The 22,183-nt window shown below is 50.2% G+C and overlaps 1 protein-coding gene across 1 annotated transcript; it reads right to left on the reverse strand.

The window, feature by feature from the left end:
• Positions 1–1,470: 1,470 nt before the first annotated feature.
• TMPRSS3 (transmembrane serine protease 3) lies at positions 1,471–21,505 on the reverse strand. Its single transcript, XM_055420672.2, has 12 exons — positions 21,397–21,505; positions 15,862–15,972; positions 14,899–15,015; positions 14,395–14,518; positions 11,552–11,677; positions 10,155–10,198; positions 9,414–9,579; positions 8,546–8,715; positions 6,572–6,667; positions 5,350–5,492; positions 4,559–4,711; positions 1,471–1,488 (listed from the first exon to the last, which is right to left on the reverse strand). Exons 1-12 carry the CDS (start codon positions 21,488–21,490, stop codon positions 1,471–1,473), a joined length of 1,362 nt encoding a protein of 453 aa, XP_055276647.2. The 5' UTR covers positions 21,491–21,505.
• Positions 21,506–22,183: the final 678 nt, after the last annotated feature.

Here is a 22,183-nt window from a genome sequence, read left to right on the forward strand (position 1 = left end):
CACTTTCATTCTTTTGCATTAGCTGAAGAAATTGTCCACTCCCCCATTGTATATTCTTGCCTCCTTTTTGTAGATTAATTGCCCATATAAATGAGGGTTTACTTCAGGGCTATCTATTCTGTTCCATTGATGTATATGTTTTCATGCCAGCACCATACTGTTTTGAGGACTGAAACTTTGTATTTGATATCAGGAGAGTGATACCTCCAGTTTTGTTGATCTTTCTCAAGATGCTTTTGTGAGCTACCATTGCTTTCAAAGAGAGCTGGGCAGAAACATTCAAAATGAAAATGGTCTTGTCACTTTCTGACATGTAGAGAGACCTGTGCAGGAACTCTGCTACAGTGAAGGGCATCCTAGTAGCTTGCCCTGAGCTCCCCCCCATGTCTTCCTCCACCCACCTCTAGCACATGGCCCAGGAGGCTTCCGGAGCCGGCCCTTCCCCAGGTTCCTGGGCCCAGCCCTTCCCCAGGCACCCGGAGCCGGCCCTTCCCCAGACACCAGGGCCCCTCTCTCATCTCCTTGGAACTCACCCATATTTCCCCCTGTTGCCTCAGGGCAAAGCAACAGATTCATATTCTAACAAAGTCACTTGTGATAAAGCACCACTGGACAGTGATTACTTACCAAGGAATCTTGCTCTGTTATGCTTGTGTTATGGGGACTTCAGAGGATGGGTGGGTACCAGGAGGGGCCTCTAACCTGCAGCTGTGCAGGAGATTTAACAGGCCCATATGGAGAGGTAGAGAAGCCCTAGTGTCTTAATGACATGAGACTGTCTAGTTGGCCTTCGGTAACATTGTGTGGGAGTTAGGTGGTCCTGACTTATTCCTTTCTTTTCTTACTCTGCTTCTGACTACTCTGATGTAATAGGAGATGATTCTGATCTCCAAATATATCTGTTCCAACAGATCAAAGGAATTAAGCCTCTTGAATCAAGCTTACATGAGCAATCAAGATTCATTCAATAAACTCCGAGTGATGAACTTTCTAAGAAAGTCTATGTCCTTCGGAAGCAAGAGACAATGATACATCAAGGACCAAAGACTACAAAATTATAATCACCTATAAGCTCCCCCGTGTAAAGGAGATCCTAGTACAAAATATCGGTTTGGTTCTGACCTGGATAAAATGTGTGGACAGCTGTGTCTACACTGACTGCATACCTATAGGTCCTGGCTACATGTCTTTGCTGAGGGGCTTTGCAAGGGAGGAAACCAGATGGAAAAGTGGGAAAAGGTAGCGCTTTGGAGGTGTTCCTGCTTCTGTTCCTAGGAAGATCAGAAAGGAGGTTCAGGATCATTTTATTCTGATGCCCCTCTGGCTTGTCAGAGATGATAGAAGAAAATTGTTCTCGATGTGGAGGAATGAAAAAATGCTCCTTCATTTGGCTCTGCTGTTAGAATCCATGGAAGGATGGGAATGTCTCCATCTTGCAGGAACTCATGGTGGTAACTTGCCTCTAACTTGTCAAGTTTTCAGGTCCCTCTAAAAATGAAAACGTACATATTACCATTTTCATCATGTCAAGTCATCTCTCCAATATTAAGATAAAGCATGAGGTGAATGCTTGCCCAGTCGTGTCTGACTCTTTATGACCCCATGGACTGTGACCTGCCAGGGTCCATGGGATTTCCCAGGCAAAAATACCACAGTGGGTTACCATTTCCTCCTCCAGGGGATCTTCCCCACCCATGGGTTGAACACACATTTCCTTGTGTCTCCTGCATTGCAGAGGATTCTTTACTGCTTGAGCCACTGGGGAAGCCCAAGATCAAGTGAGTACCAGCATTTTGCCCTGAGGAGGGCATCAGCGGTTCACAATTACTGGGGATAAAGTTGGTCTCTGTTCCATGGGGACCCCAGGTAAGTGTGAAATAGCTTCCCTGCCCTGTGCACCTCCAACCAGCCACATCCCGCCTTCTCCATCTCCAACCTGAGACTTGTCCAGTTTCCAGCTTTTAGCATCAGTGTCCTGCTCTGAGTTGTAACAATGATTCGAGCTCCCAGTAGGGAGAGAAAACTACTGGATGAAAAATGATGCAGTAACCTTTAGCATCAGAGAAAAAAAATGGGCTGATTCCCCTCGAGGTGTGTGAGCTACTGGAAGGCCCTCCCGTAGTTGTTAAAAAGAAACAACTAAAATAGCAGGCCTGCTGGAAACCTCTCGTGGAGGGAAGCCTCTTCTGGGTTGTCCCCTGAGATGTTTCAGGGAATGTGACTCACAGAGGCCTTCAGGGGCCGGGGCAGCCCTGGTTGATATGCTCCCCAGGCTTCAGGGGAACCATCCACCTGCCCAGAAGAGCCTGCTCCTCCAGCTTTGGGAGGAAGGGGCGCCCTTTCTAACCATTCCACTTCCCCCAGCGTGCCCTGGAACCTCCTGCATCTGAACCGCCAGACGCCTGAAAAGAACCTCTGGAACAGGTCCTGGGACCCTCAGTGTTAGAAAGCAGCTGAGGGAGGCACTCTGCACCCCAGGTTGGAACTCGCCACCATGCTGTGCAGCGGGTGTGGGGCTGGGCTCTCGGAGGTGGTCAGACTCAGACTCTGCCCCTCATTACCTGGATGGGGGCTTACGAGGGTCCCATCACCTCTAATATGAGGATGGTCCCAGGACCCAACAGCCAGGGCAGTGCTGGGGGACACAGGCTAAGATATGACGGTACCTCCCTTCAGAAGCTCCCATAGTGATTTTGGAACCCTGCACCTGAACTGCACTCTGCCCAGCTCAGGACTGAGCCAGGCTTCTTCAACCTGCCGCTGCGACAAGCCTCGTCACACAGACCCTCTGACCCTGGGAGCATCCTCATGGGGTTGCACCTCTGAGCCTCCCTGGGTGAGCGGGAAGAGTCCTCCACCCCACCCTTGTCCACATGGCTCTCAGCCCACATGACCCTCCCCCTCCCTCCCACAGGCCCCTCCTCCCCCATCCCCCACATGGCTCTCAACCCCTTGGTTCACAGGCTGTCTGCAGCCACTACAGTGAGGAGGCTGCGCTTTCAAATGTCTGTTTTCTGAGGGAGTGATGGGTTTAGGCTGAGTTTTGTGCTGAAGAGCACTGCATGGCCCTCAGCCCTGGGCCAGGTGGCCAGCTAACAGCCAAAGTGCCCCAGCAGGTTCCCCCGCAGCCTGTCTGCTGCCTGCCCTGCAGTGGGCTGAGAGCACACAGCTACACAACAGCAGGGCTGGAATTCTAACCAGGCCCAGGCCCAGGCTTCAGCCCTGCCCTCCTGATTTAAGGCAAATATTCAAGGAAGAAGGAGTGGAAATTGACATCAAGGCACTTGAGCAGTTTGGTGCCCATCTTAGCCAGCTGCTTTAAATGAAAAGAGAGTGAAAGTCACTTAGTCATGTCTGACTGTTTGAGATCTCATGGACTGTATAGTCAGGATTCTCCAGGTCAGAATCCTGGAGTGGGTAGCCTTTCCCTTCTCCAGGGGATCTTCCCAACCCAGGAATTGAACCGGGGTCTCCTGCATTGCAGGAGGATTCTTTACCAACTGAGGTCTCAGGGAGCATTTTAAAAGGTCTTGATCCCCCAGGACAGAAAGTAGATTACTGGCCGCCAGAGGATGGGATCCTGGCAACACAAAGTGACTGCTTCATGGAGTCTCATTTCCAGGAAATGAAAATGTTCTGGGTACAGGTCAGGTAGCAGCAACACAACATCCTGAATGGGCTGAATGCTGCCAGATTTGCACCTTAGGATGATCAGCTTCACATTGTGTATATTTTGCCTCAGTAAATGACAACAAAAGACCCCCAGCAAAACCAAAAAACCAAAGTTCTTTAAAAGTGGTCCAAGGCCTGACATGGGGCTCAGCCTGGCGATTGAGTAGGTAAACATTTGCTGCACGCCCATAGGGTGGAAGGCCAGGCTGTTGAAGTTCCTGCTCCTGGGGAGGGTGTCACCCCGTGTTCGCTAAGCCATTTTAGTAGGACCTGGAGTCAGCTGGGAACTTTCTGACCCTGGATGCTCTGTTCTTCCTCCCGCCATCTCCAGGGCTCTTCCTGCCCACCCTGGTCCTGCCAAGCCAAGCTTACTGACCTGTCTCCCTCCTCCCACGCCCACCGCAGGGAGGTCCCCAAGGCACAGAGCCACCCAGGTCCCTCCTGATTCCAGACGCTCCGTCCCATCCTGGTTCCCCCAAAGTCAAACCCCCCAGTGGGCACTGAGGGCTTCCAGTCCAGACCACTCCCACCTGTCTCCATGCCCGCACGTGCCCACTTGACTGGTCTCCACCCCCAGGGCTGGTCCTCAGTCGCCCCTCCTCTTTCCCCAGTTGGCAGAAGTACATGGTCCTCCACATTCCAGCCACACTCACCCTGTGTGTGTCCAGCCCACCAGGCCCACCCTGCCATGGCCTTGCTTGTGGGGTTAGCCATGCCTAGTTCACACCCAGGAGCACAAAGTCACTGCTTGACAAGTTGACAAATTAGTAACTAATTAGTCACTTCCTGGCTCCGGACAGCAGGACTGGGGGCCCACAGAAAGGATGCTAGAGCTAGAATGATAGGCACCAACATGAGATGCAGGGGCCGTGGGGGCTGCACCCACCTCCATCTGCTCGTGAATCCAGTCCAGGAAGGAAGTGATGCGTGTGTAGACTCCGGGCTTGTTCACCTCGGCACAGCCGATGCCAAAGCTGGTGGCTCCCACCAGCTTCCACACCCTCCGCTCCTGACACACCAGGGGCCCCCCGCTGTCTCCCTGGATGGCAAGGAAAGAGCAAAGGGCAAGGGCACGGAACAGACATTGCCACCATGTGTCCCCTGCCCTGGTGACAGGACCCTGTTTCACTGTATCACAAAATACAGCACGTGGATAATGCTGCATCCACCACCTCCCCCACTGCCTTCTGGAACTGATTTGCGCTCCTGAGGGTGGGGTCCTTGTCCTTCAGGGATGGTCCCCCTCCAGCTGTGTCCCTGCCAGGGCTCAGTGTCCTGAACCCACAAAGTCAAGGCAGCATGGGGAGCAGAGGGGTGCTTTCAGAGGGAGGATCTGCCTGGCCAGGGGCTTCAGCTGAACCAGGCAGTGTTGGAGTCTCGTCCACTGTGGCTGTGCAGGCTAGATTCACTGGTTTCCCCTGCCCTCTGCCCTTTTGGACCCCCTGGAAACTCTGAGACCCTCCTCGCCACCTCCGCCCAGCACCCAGGCAGAGGGGAGTGTTGAGTAAACACGGCCCGGCCAGACAGGAAAGGGAGTGATATCTTGAGCAAACTTCTTCCCACACCCTGTAAATTTGCTTTTTAGTCGGTCATAGGGACGTGCTGACGGTAGTCTGTCCTCAGGGCTGGGTCGCCTTGCCCACAGTGTGGCCCCCAGATGTCATTGGGTGCCCCTACCTGGCAGCTGTCCACACCGCCTTTCAGGTAGCCAGCGCAGAGCATGGACGGTGAGATGATGCCACCGTACACATCCCTGTGGTTGCAGACCTTGTTGGAGATGAGAGGCACGGCTGCATGGTTGAGGACCGGGGAGGCATCACCTGGGTCAGAGCAAGGGGGTGGGGGGTCTGTGCGGTGAGGAGACCCCACCGGGAGCTCTGATGACTGCCTGGGGGTGGGGTCGCCTGAAGGTAGACAGCCTTAGAGCTCTGTCCCCTAGTGAGTGGCCTGGGGGAGACCCTGCTTCATCCCAGGGCCACTCATTTCCCTAAGGTCACCAGTGCAGGAGGATGGGGCAACCACAGTCAGCAGGCACCCCTCCCCCAGGGCCCACCCTAGACCAAGCACTCGATCTACACTGGCCCATTTAGTTCCCTGAACCCAGGGGACAGAGGAAACTGAGGCTCATGAAGGTCCCACACACAGCCTTGGGGTAGAACCTGGGGGTGGTCAGCAGAAACGTGTCCTCCAGGACCCAACCCTTGGAACCTGGGACCCTGCCACCTTCCATGGCAGAAGGGCCTTTGCGGATGTGATAAGACCTTGAGATGGGGACACCTAGGGGGGTGGACCTTAAATGTAATCCCAAGGGTCCTTCAAAGGGCTAGAGAAGGAAATGTGATGATGGAAGCAGCAGAGGTCAGAGAGGAGAGAGAGGCTGGGGGACACTGTGCTGCTGGCTGCAAAGGGGGAGGAGGAGCAGGAGTAAGAGAATGGGGGCCACAGAGGCTGGAAAGCGGGGCACAGATCTTCCCCCAGAGCCTCAGGGAGGATGGCAGCCCCCACCCAGACACATTGATTTACAACTTCCGACGGCCCTAACTGTGAGGTGGTCCACGAGTGTTGCTTTAAGCCTCTGAGTTTGCCGTCATGTGTTGCAGCAGCAGCCAGAAAGTAACAACGTATCTGCGGTGGTTCAGCCTCAGCCCCCTCACCCAGAGGGATGGAGCCCCTGCAACCCCACCTGTTTGTGGCCCGTGACCTTCACGTCTGCTGGGCTCACCGCAGGGCACACCCCGCCTCTCACTCCTCTCTGTCTCAGCATCCGGCTGAGGGTTTGTGCTACCCCAACCATGACATGTCAGGGGGACACCACACTGGGACACCAGAGGGGAGCGGGCACCCGGGCCTCTTGGTTCTGGGCACACTGGATGCAGAATCTTGATCTCAGACCACTGACCTCCATCCTCTGTGGCCCCCCAGCCTGATGTCCAGCACAATTTTCCATCAGGAAAGTTCTCTTCGGAGTTGGGCAGACAGACCGGTTGGGTCATCTCTGTTTGGAGAGGAAACAAGAGAGCTTAGGCCATGGAAGCTGCCGATTGAGAAAGCCACCATTCAGTGTCTACCTCTCGGGACTGGGGGTGGGGGTGTCTGCCAGAGAAAGGCCAGGTCCCTGGTCATTTGCTCAGACTGGGGACCTCTCCCCCACCAAAGCCCTAAAACAACCCTAGACCATGGCAACACGAGTGAGTCTAGACCACAGGTCAACTCAACCCAAGACCAAGGCAGCATGGGTGAGTCTAGACCAGAGGTCAACATATTTTCTGTAAACAGGGAAATAGTATATATTTTAGGCTCTGTAGGCCATGTGGTCTCCATTTCAACCCTTACCTCTGCCACTGTAGCCTGAAAGCAGCCACAGGCAGTGGTGAACAGGGTGGGCCATGTGCCAATAAAACTTTATTTAAAAGGAGGCAAAAGGTCCAATTCAATCCATGGGCCCTAGTCTGCCCACTGCTGGTCTAGACTGTGGGCACACTGCTTTATGGAACATCGCTCTGTGAGTCTTCCCATCCCTCCTGACACATCTGGAGGCAATGAGCCTGCCTGTCCATGTGGGCTGTATCACACAAGCCCTCCACCAGAAGCTGTCACAGGGCCTTCATGTGACTACATTCTGAGATATGAACTAAGCTTTCCAGGTAGGACAAAAATGGAAAGGTGGACAAGGGCACTCATTTTCAGTTTTATCAAAGTGCAAGTGTTGGCACCTCATTTTTTTATAACCAAGAATCATTAATCATAATTAGCAAAGGAACACCACCATTACAATTTCGCTTTGTTTTTCTAGAAATATTTGTCTCAGAGTGTGACGCATAGAGAATTCCGTGTGCTGTGTGATAAACACGCTGATGACTCTCCCAGCTCCAACCTGCCGTTGGTCCTGAGCCAGGTTTCTGCACCAACAAGGGCTGTGTTTGTTATACTCTACCTGATCTCCAAGCTGCTCTAGTCCTTGGGAAGGAGAAGGGGGCTTTTACTGATTTAGGTGGAGGCTCATGTGCTTTGTCATAATGGCAAGAAGCTGGAGAATTCTGTCCTGTGTGACTTTTCTGGTGTTTTTGAAACCTCCAATCAATAGGACTTGACATGTCCATGGGTAAACAGAGCTGCTAGACTCAGAAGCTGGTTGTGAGAGAATATTTCTGAGTATTTCCAGGAGTTGGTGATGCCCAGTATCTTCCAGCTTATAAAGAAAGGGCCACAGAGAAGATCCCACCCCAGCCAGCTGGCCAGCCTCGGAGGCCTTCTCTTCCTCGGCCAAGGTCAAAGTACCAGGCAGGTGGGTGGCACTGGCAGAGCACCTCATCAGAATAAGCACCAAACAAGGAAAAGCTCTTTGTCCCCAGGGGCCTGAGGTCTCCCCTTCTATCACCCATAGGACCAGGTGGCCTGGTCTGGGGAAACCCCTTTAATCTCCAAGAGGCACTAACTGAAAGAAAGTAGCTCAATGAGGTAGGTCTCAGTGAGACCTCAGCGGCCCCAGGCAAACCAAGTTGGCCAAACTAGAACCACAAAGACTCTGAAGTCAAATAGTCATCAGAATCACAACCCACAAAAGTAGACCAGGACCTGCACAGTAAACTTGAACAGGATGACCGTCTGTTAAAACTGAAGATGTCTGTCTCCTAACACGATGGCCCAAATGTCCAGGATGTGATTGAAAATTTCTCATCATACCAAGAACCAGGAAAATCAAAACTTAAATGCAAAGAGACAATCAGCTGAGAACAATCAACACTGAAATGAATCAGACATTGGAATTACCTACTGGAAATTATAAGGCAGCCTTCATCAACACACTTCAACAAGCAATTCAAATTCTCCTGAAACAAACGATAGCAGGAAAATGACAGATCCCCAGACGTACCATTGAAAGTGACAGGCCCGGCCAGCTTCATGAGGGCGATGTCATTGCCCAGTCTCTTTGGCTTGTACTTGCTGTGGTAGATGATTTTTTCCACCAGATGGGAGGGGGCTGGACTGTCTAGCAGGGAAACAAGGCCCACCTGGATGGTCCAGGACTTGGGGAGGTAGAGACTGAAATGAGAGAGCCCCAAGCACTTTCACCCACAGATCACACGTCTCCCGAGAGCCAGTGCTAAGGAGATGGCAGGAGATGCCCCCAAAAGCCCTGCAGAAGTGCAGATCCACCCACGCGTCCCCTAGACAGGCCTTGATCTCTGCATCTCTGGGCATTTGAGAAATGAGCTCACCTTTTCATAATGGCCCATTCTCTATCAGAAATCGAAATAGAGGCAGGTGGAAATAACACGGACACTTGCTACTGTGTTTGGAAGTATTTTCTGTGGTTTTCTTCCATGCCAAACCCCCTAACAGATATTGCTCTGGGGAGCCCCCCGCCCACCCTGCACCGTCCCTCTCTCTCTCAGTCACAACATGGTCCATGGGAATGAGCTACAGGGAGGTCTAGGGGATTTGCATTGCTGGGTTTCCTATACATGAGAGTTTCCTTCCCCTCTTTATATTTTTTTCTATAAGAACTGAAGGTCCTTAAAATGATCCTGGGGTTAACAATCCCACCCAGCTGATGTAGCTGGATCCACAGTGAGGAGGGTCTGTGGACATTACCTTGAAACGATATGGTCTGTTTTCATGCTTTCTTGACCCACCTTGCTACTGACCACCCAAATCAGCCTTGTCCCCATGTGGCCTGTACTGGACAGGGGTCTGTGGGAGATGAGGATGCCCCCCACCAGGAGGTCAGGAGAACTCACTCATAAACACAGTGGGCAGCGGTGACAACCCACAGAGGGGTGATGACGGATCCTCCACACAAGTGATAGCCCTGGAACTGCAGGCTGGCCTGCCAGGGCCACTGCGCCAGCAAGGATGTGTTTCCACCCACGATGCGGGGACTAGAGCCGGTCCTCAGACCGCAGGCTGCAGAGGGAGAGGGAATGGTGGGGCAGGTGCCTCGGGGGAGAGGAGGGGGCAGGTCACCTGAGAGAGGGGATGGGCAGGGTGTGGTGGGATGCAGTGGGCAGAGCCCATTAGAGCAAAGAGCTGGGAGCTAGCATCGACCTCCCCATGACACTCATGTCCCCACGATGGTGACAGCGCTCCAGGAGCTGGGGAGCCTCACAAATGCAGGGGCTGACTTCTTCAGCTCCAGCCCCTGCAACAAGAGCCCCCTGCCAGAAACAGGGGGATCCTGCCCAGGCTAGGGCTGAGGGGGTGGACAGAGCAGGCTGTGCCCACTTTTCTGGTGGGGGGAGGGGAAACGTGAGTCAGGCTCTTGCAGCCACCATGGAATGACAGAACTCTGTGCACTGTGGTCCTGTCTGCTGCTGAGAAGTCTCTCCAGGCTGCCTCCCCTGACCTGGCAGGTGGGGTCACAGAGCTCCCACGTGGCACCCAGGAGGAAGGGCCTGATGGCAGATGGTCCAAGGAGAGGGGACAGGAGCCTGTGAGCCAAGGCTTCCATCTGTTTCTCTCTGCAGTCCTGCCACTCTCACCTGAGCACTTCAAAGTAACCACGTGGCCTGAGGTACATCCCTCCCTAAAATGGAAAAAGAGTGTGCTTAATGAAACACCCCAGGCCTCAAAGAGTCAGGTACCACTGAAGCGTCTTAGCACTCACACACCCGAGGCCTGGGAACCAAACACGTTTTTTTTTTTAACTTAAATCTTGGGCTAAAAATAAATAAATAAATAAACTCTATTCCCCTGCTCTTGAATACAGATTTCAACTTTTAGTCTATTAAAAAAAAAGCCAAGTCATTAGCAACTGGTGACCACAGTGAATTATGGTGTATGTGTGACCACTGTTGAGTCTTTCTAGGCTTTGTATAACTAACGATAAGAGACATATAAAGAGCTATATTAGATAAACATATACTGGTATCATATGCTTGTCCATTTTACCCCAATGTCCTTCACTGCCTCCTGCGGGACGCAGAATGTCCATCAGATGGCATGACAGGGTCCCCTGGCACCAAGTCCTTGCAACCCAGGACACACCCACGACAGACAGGAAAACCCACTCTGCGAGCCCTCTGTAAATTCCTGCCTCTTGAGCCCAGTCCTGTCATTCAATCATGCAAGAAAAAGCTAATGTCACCAGCCCAGGGTTTTCGGACCCGAGAGATGAACTGTCCCTGCAAACTGCATGTGGGTCCAGGGGGGCGATTGTCAACTGCACGACGGCAGGCTGAAGACTATTGTTTCCAGGAGCAGAGGGTATACTCCTCTTGGGATTTGGTCCAAGAAGTCAGTAAGAGTGTGGAATGTGGGTTCAGAAAGCCTGTGGTACCTCCTTGCATCAAGTAGGTGACCCGTCTAAGCTTCAGGCATCTGTCATTTATGGATACCTCATTTCACCTTCCTTAGAAGATCTCCTGGAGAAAGAAATGGCTACCCTCCCCAGTATTCTAGCCTGGGAAATTCCATGGACAGAGGAAACTGGCTGGCTGCAGTCCATGGGGTCGCAAGGAGTCAGACACGACTGACTGACTGACTGACAAGTTATTTGGGGAAACATGTAATACAAATGGTGAACACTAAAGTACTTTGTAAATAAAGGTAAGTTTGTTTCTTAATTCCTTCCTTTCTAATATTTTTCCCTCCTTCCTTCTCTCCCTTCTTTTCCCCAAACACGTCTGCAGCGCCCACTGTGTGCCCAGCCAATGCCACACTTACCCGCGTCAGGTGACCACTTCATCATCCTTCCTCCATTTCTCTGCTGGGCTGTATCTGCCTGGTTTGGGGTGAAGTTCCTGTACTCCAGCCTGGTGCGTCCACCCTATCTAACCAAATTGGCAAAGCCCTCAACTTGCACTTGGACAACACAACCTCATGCTCAAACTCAGTGCATGACTAGACAGAGTGGACCCAGCACCACCTGGTCACTAACCTCACGTACACCGAGTGGTGTAAAGCGGTCACTTTGTCATCTGGCAAGAGGTGATTGATGGACACGAAGTCCTCTCGAAACTGCTCTTCGACCGAGTCCACTCGGAGGGTGTCTGAACTCACGTAGCTGCAAGCACATTGTGTTGAAATGCAGACCAGACCTGATGAATTCACTCTGTGCCCCAAATCAACCTGGGCTCAAGTCACAGTGTCAGAGGTATGACACTGTGTGTGTGGGAGGGACGGTCCTGGTGTGCTCCCAAACCGTCAGTGGCTTCCTTCTGTCAACCTAGCAAGGTATTTCAGACCTGGAAGAGGCTGGGACAGCCCGCTCCCTGAAGCCCAACACCCACCCCCGGCTCCAGGCACGCGGGAGAGAGGACTACTTTCTGATGTAGCTAGGTGGACCCCCACCTTGATGCTGCCTAAAGCAAGTCCCAGAGGGGACAGAATATGGAACTCAGTGGGGTGTTTTCAGGTGGGCACCAAAATGGGGATGCTGAGAAACCCAGGTAGGAATGGAAGATTTTCCCAGGCTGCCCAGAGCTGGTGGGGCTCCTGTTACAGAGAGATGAGCAGGAGACAGAGCGCTTTGTGGAGCTCCAGGACAGGCTAATGTTTGCAAGACCAATGGAGGATGATGAAGAGGACATAATTTTTTTCAGATCAGGTGTTGGAAGAGTTATGACATAGCAGGACGTGGAACAAGCAAAAGACAAAGTCGCCGACTTGCTTCACTCTTGAACTCACCAACTTATCACACAGGATTTCATCAGGTCACTGTAAATGCAGAGGGGTGGGGTAGGTGGCAGGCATGGGATACAAAGTCCAGCCGGGTTTGGTTTGGAGGAAAATGTAATCAAGGCCATGGCACTGACCCTCCCAGCCTCCCCAGGTATTGCTCAACCCGCTGATACGGCAGGCGCCAGGTCAAAGAGCCAGTTGTCACCGAGATGGAGGTCCCAGTATAGGTGAGCTGGGCTACAGGCGGGGCAGTAGGGATGATGCAAAGGGAATCCAAAGGCTGCTACTGGAATCCCACAAATCGTCCACGTCTCAGTGGTAACAATAGCCATGACCACAGTCTTACAGGGTATCCCTGTGGTCCAGGCTGGCTTTGAAGCACTAACAGCGCTTGAACCTCACAGCGACCCTCTAAAGCGGATACTATTATTAGCCTTAATTCTGAGGACCGGCCACATGACAGGGCGGCACGTGCACTGGGATCTGCACCCAGGTAATCTGAGTTGTCAGTCCATCTTTTCTTCTTACCACAGACCTCTGACACGGGATGCTGTAGCGCACAGGGCTCAAAGGAGGGCTTTCAACAGAGAAGTAGAATAAACAAGAATGGAGCAAGAGATAGGGAAGCGAAGAGCAAGTTTAGAGGGAAGAAAGATGGACACCGTGGAGGGTGTAGCCCGGAAACGCTTCCCCTGGACTTACCCTGAGACGGAGCAAGGAATGACCATCCTGGCAAATGGGGAGGGGTGAGTAAAGGAACGAGCGCTGCAGGGAAGGGGTGGAGCCGGGGAGGGGAGTCCCTGGGCCCTTCTGCTTGATGGAGAGGAGGTCAAGGATTCCAGAAGGGGAAGTATTCCAGGAGGGAGAGGCAGGGGAGGCAGAAAGGAAGAGGAAGGGACGGCCCCTAGTGAGGCCAAGAAACCACCTACCAGGGAGCAGACATGTCCAAGGGAAGCTTTCAGCCGTGAGCCATGGTGGGGGGGCTTGTGTGTGTGTCTGTGTAATTGATGAGAGTGTCTGTGTATATGAGATACGGTGTTGTGTGATGTGGTATGTGTATGGTGTGTAGTGTCTGAGTATGAATTGCATGGTGTGTTTGCAGTGTGTGTGTGTGGTTTGTGTAGTGTGTGAGTAAGAATTGCCTGGTGTGTTTGCAGTGTGTGTGTGTGTGTGTGTGTGTGTGTGTGAGCTTCCTCCAAGTCTGTGAGGAGTCAAGCCTACATCATTCCTGAAGCCAACTGTGGGAGTGATTTGCTGTTGTCATTGGCCTAGAAGTGCAGCTGATTCCTGAATTCAGGTCATTGCTGGAGAAGAGGAGGCAAGTCTCAAGGATACAGGCTGGAGGGCAGGTTTCACTGGCTTTGGAGAAAGGAGCTAAAAGTATGATATTTCACATTTTGCAAGTCAGGGTCCCTGAATTCAGAGCACTGAGGTTTTGATGCCCATTTCCTTGGGTACAAACAGGGATGCTCACGTTCTGTGGGAAGTGTGAGCACTCAGAGCCTGCAGGCTTTGAACTCTGAGAATCCGGAGCAAAGGGGAGCAAGAGAGATGTCCTGGGCAGCTGCTTGGGGGTCTGAAGGAAGAAGCCAGGAGAGGGGAGGGGCTGCATCAGGGCCAAAATATGTCGCCCCAGTGCACAAAGTCACGTGGGCAGCACAGAGTGCTGAAATGCAGAGCTTTTACTGCAAGAGTTCTTTTCCTATTTAGTGCTAAACAACTGTTTTAAACGATTAGACTTTCATTAAATTACGGACTTCTCAAACTTGACTCTCTGGGGTTCCTTGGGAAGTGGGACCAAGCAGGGTGGTGGCTGGAAGTTCCCCTGCATCTGTGGTCAGAGGCACCGGGGGTTCGGTCTTCAGCTCTGACGCTCTTTATTGAATGCTTGCATCTGGGGTCCTGGCCTGAGATGCCCCCAAACGCCATGTCCCTTAGTGTGTCGGGACCTTGGTTTGCACTTGAACCTGTGATGTCAGACATTGTGAGGTTGCCATGAGGATGTCGAGGCGCCCTGTGGGTGCCCAGACAAACAGCATCTGTCTGCCCTCACCGTGACCACTGCTTGTGTCCTGCCTGCCGCTGGACACTCCGAATTACCTTGGAAACCCCAGCTGGGCGCAGGCGACAGTCGCATGGTGACTCTTCCAGTCCTCGGCGCACAGGGTCCTCCAGGTGGCAGCCGTGAACACCTGGAGCACAGCGTTCTGGCCGCTCACACGGACTGCCCGGCACACAGGAAGACAGGTCGTTAGTGCCCCGAAGGGCCCTGAGACCTGGCAGAGTTTCTCTGAAGCCAGCCCAGACCCTCCTGTGCTGAGTCTGACCTTCCCCTGACCAGCATCCCACCCACACAGGGCAGCCACAGTTCTTATCATCTGGACCCGAGTCTCTTCCAATTGCTTATGGAGTCTCCCCAACCTAATTTAAGGTCCATATAAGGCCCTCCCTTAACACCCAGCTCAGAGTCTCCTGGGGTGAGTGCCAGTTGGGCCCCAGGCCTTGAGAATGGCATTGCCTTGGACCCATTTCACAGATGAGAAAGGTCAAGGCTGAGTCTTACTGATGTCCTCCTGCTTCTACAGTGAAAAATTATGACTTTACCACATCGGTACTCATCCTCCCCGTCTCTGCAGTCTGACACCCCATCGCATCGAGCCGTCAGCTCAATACACTTAAAAGACGACCGGCACTTGTACTTCCCGGAGCAGTCAAAGTGGACTAAGGAAAAGAGAGGGGGTGTCAAGGAAGGGTTGCTTCAGTGCGCCCCACAGACAACCATGCACCTGCCACGCAGCATTGAACTTGCTCCAGAGTCATCAAAGCTGCATTGCAACTGCAGCCCTACCAGCCACCTGTTTCCCTCAGCCCAGTTTCTATTCTGGATTCCAGAGGGTGGGGCAGCTGCACCCCACCGTGTCTCCCTAAGTGGCCTCAAGCCACAACTCAAGATGAGTTTAGACTCTGGAGACTCAAGGTCAACAGAGAAAGTGCATGGCTGTGGCTGACTGGCTGAGCCAGTTGAGCAAGAAGCCCTGAGTGAGGACCCTGGCCTCCAGTCTACCTCCAGTCATCTCTGACCCTGGGTGAGAAATGAGGGAACTGTAGACCCCAATGGTGAGCACGTGGAAAGTTAAACTGATCTGAGAGTTCCTTATTGAGGAGTAAATGAGAAGTTGTTCCCCTATCAGAGACCATTCAAATGATTCACTTTCTCAAAAGCTGCTTGCACCTTATTTGAAACCTGGCTTGGCCTGGCATGAATGGCCTCCTTGTCTCCTCTGCCGGCTCCCACCCCCTCCTGCCTGTGGGTTCAGTTTCATCAGCTGCCTTTGGACACATCTAACAGGGCAGGCTCCTTGGTGACAACGCCTCCAGCATGGCCAAAGGCTCTGACTGGGGCCCTCCAGAGTCCTGCAGGCAAATAAAGCTCAAATCAGCAAACCCAGAGAGTGTTTGCCCCAGTAATTAAGGCTGTGCAGTGGCCCTGGTAGGAAAGGGGACCTTGTGAGAGACTAAATGCTTAACAAGTATTTGAGAAGCTACTAAATAATGGATGGTACTCACTGCCCAAACCAATGGCCAGCGCTAATATCAATGCAATTATCCCAATGACGATGATGGGAAAGAACTTCAGTGGCAGCAGAGACAGGATCTGGGCAGCCACTGCATCGGCATCTAGAAACCAAAAAGTGGGGAGGGAAGAGAAAAAGGCCATGGAACCACAAATATGAATGAAAGAAAACAAAATTTAGCTATTCCTCCCCCTGTCTTCAATGCAGAGAGTGTTCCAGCCAAAGAAAGCTGACTCAGAGAAGTGACCGCCTACCAGGGGCATGTTCTCTAAAATTTGAGCCCTACGCTCCCAGACACCAACCCAGTTCTATTCATCCTCCATTTGGGGATGATGTGATGAGTTTAACTGTGTGCCCCTGACACGCTAACATGTTTATGTTCAAACCCTCATAACTCAGAATATCATCTTATTTAGAAATAGAGTCTTTACAGAGATGATCAAATGAAAACAAGGTCATCAATATGGGCTTTAATCTAAAATGATTGGCATCCTTATAAACGGGAAATTCAGACACAGACCAATACATGAAGAGGGAAGATAATGTGAAAAGACACGGGCAGAACGCCATGTGTAGATGAAAGTAGAGACCGGGGTGACTCATCTATAAGCCAAGGAAGGCATGATTATCAGCATAATCTAAGCGGCAAGGAAGGATTTCCCTGCACGTGTTAGAGGGAGCAATGCCCTGTCATCACCTTGGTTTCAGACTTCTAACCTCCAGATGAGGAGGTGATAGATTTCTGCTGTTTTAAGCCATGGAGTCTGTGGTGTTGATGGCCCTAGGAAACGAATACAGAGGGGAGGTAGGACCCCACTTCCAAGGATGTTTTCCTACAGAAGAGGGCAATGTGTAAAACCCAAACAGGGTGCTCTCAGGAGAGAAAGAGCTGGGACTTTTGAGAGGGTCACCAGATGGCATGCAGGTCATTCTCCACCAGTCCTGGGTGCAGACACTGATGGCCTTCATTCCAGACCATCTCTTGGAGAGTCTCCCTGCCTGCGCTTGGAAGTGAAGAAAGTGAAAGTGTTTGTTGCTCAGTCCTGTCCAACTGTCTGTGACCTCGTGGACTGTAGCCCGCCAGGCTCCTCTGTCCATGGGATTCTCCAGGCAAGAATATTGAAGTGGGTAGCCATTCCCTTCTCCAGGGGATCTTCCCAACCCAGGGATCAAACTCGCGTCTCCTGCATTGCAGATTCTTTATCGTCTGAGCCGCCCAGGAAGGCCCCACTGGCAATAAAGACTGTGGTTGTAAAATGATCAATAGCATTCCAAGTTGTCCAAAACAGAAGAGAATGCGGAAATAAACATGAGGAGGGGTGATTAAACCACAGGAAAGGAGAAAAGAAAAGGGCACAGGGCAGGTAGGGGGAGAGAAGAATGAGGGGACAAGAGAAGCACATTAGGCTTAGTGCCAAGGGTGCAGAGCGGGGTGGAGGGACCATTGGCATGATCTTTGTTTAGCCTTGGATGAAGGAGCAGATGGCTTGTTCCAGGCTGCACTCTCAGCACCCAGAACAGCAGTGGCCACACTGCAGTCCTCAATAAATGTTAGTAGATTGAAGGGAGGGAGGGAGGAAGGGATGGACAGATGGATGGTTTTAGGATAATTAAGGTGGTTTTATCTCCAGGTCAGAGACCAGTTCCTTCCAGGATGGCCAATTCACTGTCAGCAAAGCAGCCTCCTCCCTTCTACCTTCCTGCCCCAGGAAGCCTGCCCCAAACCAGTCAGTCTCCCCACTGAGATGCCCACTCTCCAGTCTCACTTACAAGTCAGTGGGATGGCCGCTCATCCTTCTAACTGTTCTGTAGCTAAGAGTGAGATTTAGGAAGCAAGCCCTAACTGTAGATTCAAGTGCAAGTTGCTCAGTAGTGTCCTACTCTTTGCGACTCCATGGACTGTGTAGTCCATGGAATTCTCCAGGCCAGAATACTGGAGTGGGTAGACTTTTGCTTCTCCAGCGATCTTCCCAACCGAGGGAACAAGCCCACGTTGGCCACATTGCAGGTGGATTCTTTACCAGCTGAGCCACAAGGGAAGCCCAAGAATACTGGAGTGGGTAGCCTATCCCTTCCCCAGGGGATCTTCCCAACCTAGGAATCAAACCAGGGTCTCCTGCATTGCAGGTAGATTCTTTACCAACTAAGCAATCAGGGAAGCCCTAATGAAAATGAAAGTTGCTCAGTTCTGTCCGACTCTTTGTGATCCCATGGACTAGTTCTCGAGGCCAGATTACTGGAGTGGGTAGCTTTTTCCCTTCTCCAGCAGATCTTCCCAACCCAGGAATCGAACCAGGGTCTCCTGCATTGCAGGCAGATTCTTTATCGACTGAGCTATCAGGGAAGTCCCTGTAGATCCAAAGATTCTCCTTCAGTTAGAACCTTTGTATCAGCTCACATTTGCCCCTTTATAGCTCCTCAGCCACATGCCCTGTGGCCCTGTTCTGGCCCCATCCCTTCCTCCTTGCTCTGTCTTTGAGGGCAAGCTTGGAATAAAAAGCAAAAGGCATAGTATCTCTCCAAAGAAGGAATGCAAAAGATAAACAAAAGATAATCAAGCACAAAAGACCCTTCAATCACTTCAGAGATAGAAAAAGAAAAAAGCATATTAGACATAATTGTGTATCAACTTTGCAGTGTATTATTATTAGTATTATTCCTACTGAAGTCCAAGGGAAAAGAAATAGATCTCCACTTAACAGTCAACAGGAGTATAATTTGTGTAAACTTTATGAAAGTCAAACTGGAAATATGTATTGGTAAAGAATCCGCCTGCAATGCACGAAACCCTGCTGGAGAAGGGATAGGCTACCCACTCCAGTATTCTTGGGCTTCCCTGGTGGCTCAGCTGGTAAAGAACCCACCTGCAATGCGGCCAACCTGGGTTCGATCCCTGGATTGGGAAGATCCCTGGAGAAGGGAAAGGCTACCCACTCCAGTATTCTGGCCTGGAGAATTCCATGGACTGTGTAGTCCACGGGGTCACAAAGACTCAGACACGACTGAGTGACTTTCACTTCACATTAAAAAGCTTAAAAATGGATAGAATATTTGACCTATTAATTTCACTTCTAGGAATTTATTCTAAAAAGTCATCAGAGATGTACACAAATCTCTACAAACAAGTACACTTAAAAGAATGACCTTGATAATATTGATACATGGACACATGAAAATAGCCTAAGTGCCCCCAAAAAGGAGCTGGTGAAATAGCAAATGGTATAGAAATGCTTAAAATGATAAAGAAGAGGACTCGGCAAACTTTTTTGTGAAGGACCCAATATAAATGTTTTCAACTTTATGGGCCATATTGGTCCCTCTCACCGTTACTCAAGACTATAGCTATACGTGACAGAAGCCAGACAAAATGTGAATAAATGGATGTCTGTGTTCTAATAAAACTTAATTTATAAAAACAGACGATGGGCCAGATTTGTCCCAGGAGCCATTGTTTGACAACCCTCAGTTCGGTTGCTCAGTCGTGTCCGCCTATTAATTACTTAATGCCATGAAAAGATGAACATGATATTTTTAAGTTTCAAAAAAGCTTCAAAAGTGTACAAATAGCATAGGCAGTTCAGTTCAGTTCAGTTCAGTCGGTCAGTCGTGTCCGACTCTCCGCAACCCCATGAATCACAGCACACCAGGCCTCCCTGTCCATCACCAACCCCCGGAGTACACTCAAACTCATGTCCACAAAGTCGGTGATGCCATCCAGCCATCTCATTCTCCGTCATCCCCTTCTCCTCCCGCCCCCAACCTTTCCCAGCATCAGAGTCTTTTCCAGTGAGTCAACCCGTCTCATGAGGTGGCCAAAGTATTGCAGTTTCAGCTTTAGCATCAGTCCCTCCAATGAACATCTAGGCAGACCTCATTTTATCACTCTTTGCCAGCCAATATTGCAGTTTTCATAAATTGAAGGTTTGCAGCAACACTGTGTAGTCAGATAATGGCTAACATTATTTAGAAATAAGTTAACTGTTTAATTTAGCTAAAACTCAAAAGTTTTAACTAGGTATTATGTACATCGTTTTTATACATAATGCTGTCACACACTGAATAGACTACACTACAAAATAAGTTTGACTTTTACATGTATGAGGAAATCAAAAAATTAATATGACTCAATTACAATATTCACTTAACTGGTGAATTAAGTGGTCTGGAACCAAACCCAAAATATCTCTGGGTTCTCCCTTTATATGTCACTTTCAAAGGGAAATACAGATATGTTGATAGGATAGGAAAAAGGCAAGAAAACCTATAAAGTGCTCTAGCATTATCTCTGAGTAAGAGTATAAAATTGTGGGTCATTTCAAAAAACCTTTTTGATTAACTATATTTTCTAAATTTCTATCATGAGCAATGCAGTGACTCATTTAAAAAGAAAAGTTTTGAAAAGTTTTTACTCTTTCCTGAAACTAGGAATTACTCATGGAGAAATTTTCAAAACTTAGCAGAAAAGAATATGGATACTGCTATTGGTATTCATATGATATGTATTATAAAGTGTTAGCAACAATTATATGTCAAATGATGCCAAATGGCCATGCACTTGATGCCAAGTTGTAATCCTATTTTAAAAATGGGGCAGCATTTTATAAGACCAAGAAAACACATGGAACAATATATGTCTCTCTCTGCACATAGATGAACGCGTATTTATAGACAAGGGGACAGAGAAAATAAAGAAGATATAAAACCCAGCTAAGTGTTGGTGGTCAGGTAATAGCAGGGCACTTTTTTCTTTCATTTGCACCGACGCTAATTTTTTAAAAGAATTTGTAAATTGTGTATCTTTTCCCTTACTTCACACCTGTTCTCCCACCTCACATACATTTACATCAATTGTCCAAGTGGTTTAAAAGGAATCATATGACACCCCCCAACACCGTGCTTTCTGGAACCTCAGCAGAGCCCCCACGTGTCCCTCTACTCAGCTCCCACTTCAGTCTTCCTGACCACATCCCGGACCAGGAGCCGCAGCTTCCTGTGACAAGTTCTGATAGGTTCTTGCCAAAAGGATTCTAACCAGGTATTAAGGAACCCACCATTTCTCCAAGCATTTATGACCTGCTTACAAAACAACTTCCCTTCCTTTAGTTGCTAGAAGCAACTCCGTCACCTGCTGTTGAATTTTAATCTAGGCATCCAATATCTTCAGGGGATCCAGCTTATTTTAAGTTTTCTGGAAGTGCTGGTGACCACTGATTGTTAGGACTCCCTGGAGAGCTCAGAGATTTCCTGGCCAGGATCTGACCCCTAACTCCCCAGGAGAAATTGGAGCCTCAATTTCTGAAAACTTCCATCCAGAAAAATACCACTTGTCTCCAGGGAGTTGTTCAGAGAGGCCTGAACAAAGTGATGTCCTTTTTAATGCCCCTTCCCTCTGGGATTCTGCAAAAACGAGGAAGCGGCCTGTGGATGTGAGGATGGGGAGATATTTCTACAAGAGACCCTCAGCCACATGGATCATCCGTATCTGGGGGGTGAGGTGAGGGCAGACATCACACCTGGTCCCACTTACCTGGTGCAACAGGGCTTATTTTCAAATCGTCAAGGCCAAAAAGCGATCTGAAGGAGAAGGGGGCTTCAGCGGCAGGCGGGTCGTTCTCCCCCATAGTGACTATTTCAGGACCTCGGAGGCTGGGCTCCACCTCTACCTCCACCTCCTTCTCGGGAAAGAACAGAAAGTGCTTGCTTCTCTATTTAGAGTATTCGTATCAAAAGAATCTTTGTCGAGAGAAATCTTTGAAATCTGACAATCCACATAAAATGCACTTGGTCCCGGTAAACCAAAACTATTTGTCCGGGGAGAATGCATCTTTTTTTTTTCTGAGCCCCAGCAGATAACAGAGAAATGTCAAGAGAAAGAGAAAAACTATGAACGTAATTCTTCCAAACATGATTTTCTCAGTTTGCTCAACCAATTTTCAGCTCAATTGAATAGCACGTCATTAGACATATGCTGGTTTACGTTTTGAAGTCAGTGTGCCATTATTTTTCAGAAGATAAATTACTTTCAAACACTTTCCTCCTCTCTTTCGTCCCCCATAAACTTGAACTTTTGCCTGCACAGGTGATAACACGTACCGTAATCATAAGTTCTGATACTTACATTATGTCCATATCCCTAAAATGCAGACAGTGCCAGGGAAGAGATGGTCATCCCCAGAATTTGGAGCTTCCTATAAACACAACCCTTTCCTGGCTCGCACAGGCTTGACCTAATTAAGGATGGGAGTATCCTTGGCCTCTGGGTGCCCAGTCCCCCCCTTCCCTCGCAAAGGGAGGAGTGACTGGGCACTGACCGA

The sequence above is a fragment of the Moschus berezovskii genome, chromosome 1 (genome assembly GCF_049115385.1).
Source record: "Moschus berezovskii isolate FMDL1 chromosome 1, NW_MosBer_1.0, whole genome shotgun sequence".
Taxonomy (NCBI): domain Eukaryota; kingdom Metazoa; phylum Chordata; class Mammalia; order Artiodactyla; family Moschidae; genus Moschus; species Moschus berezovskii.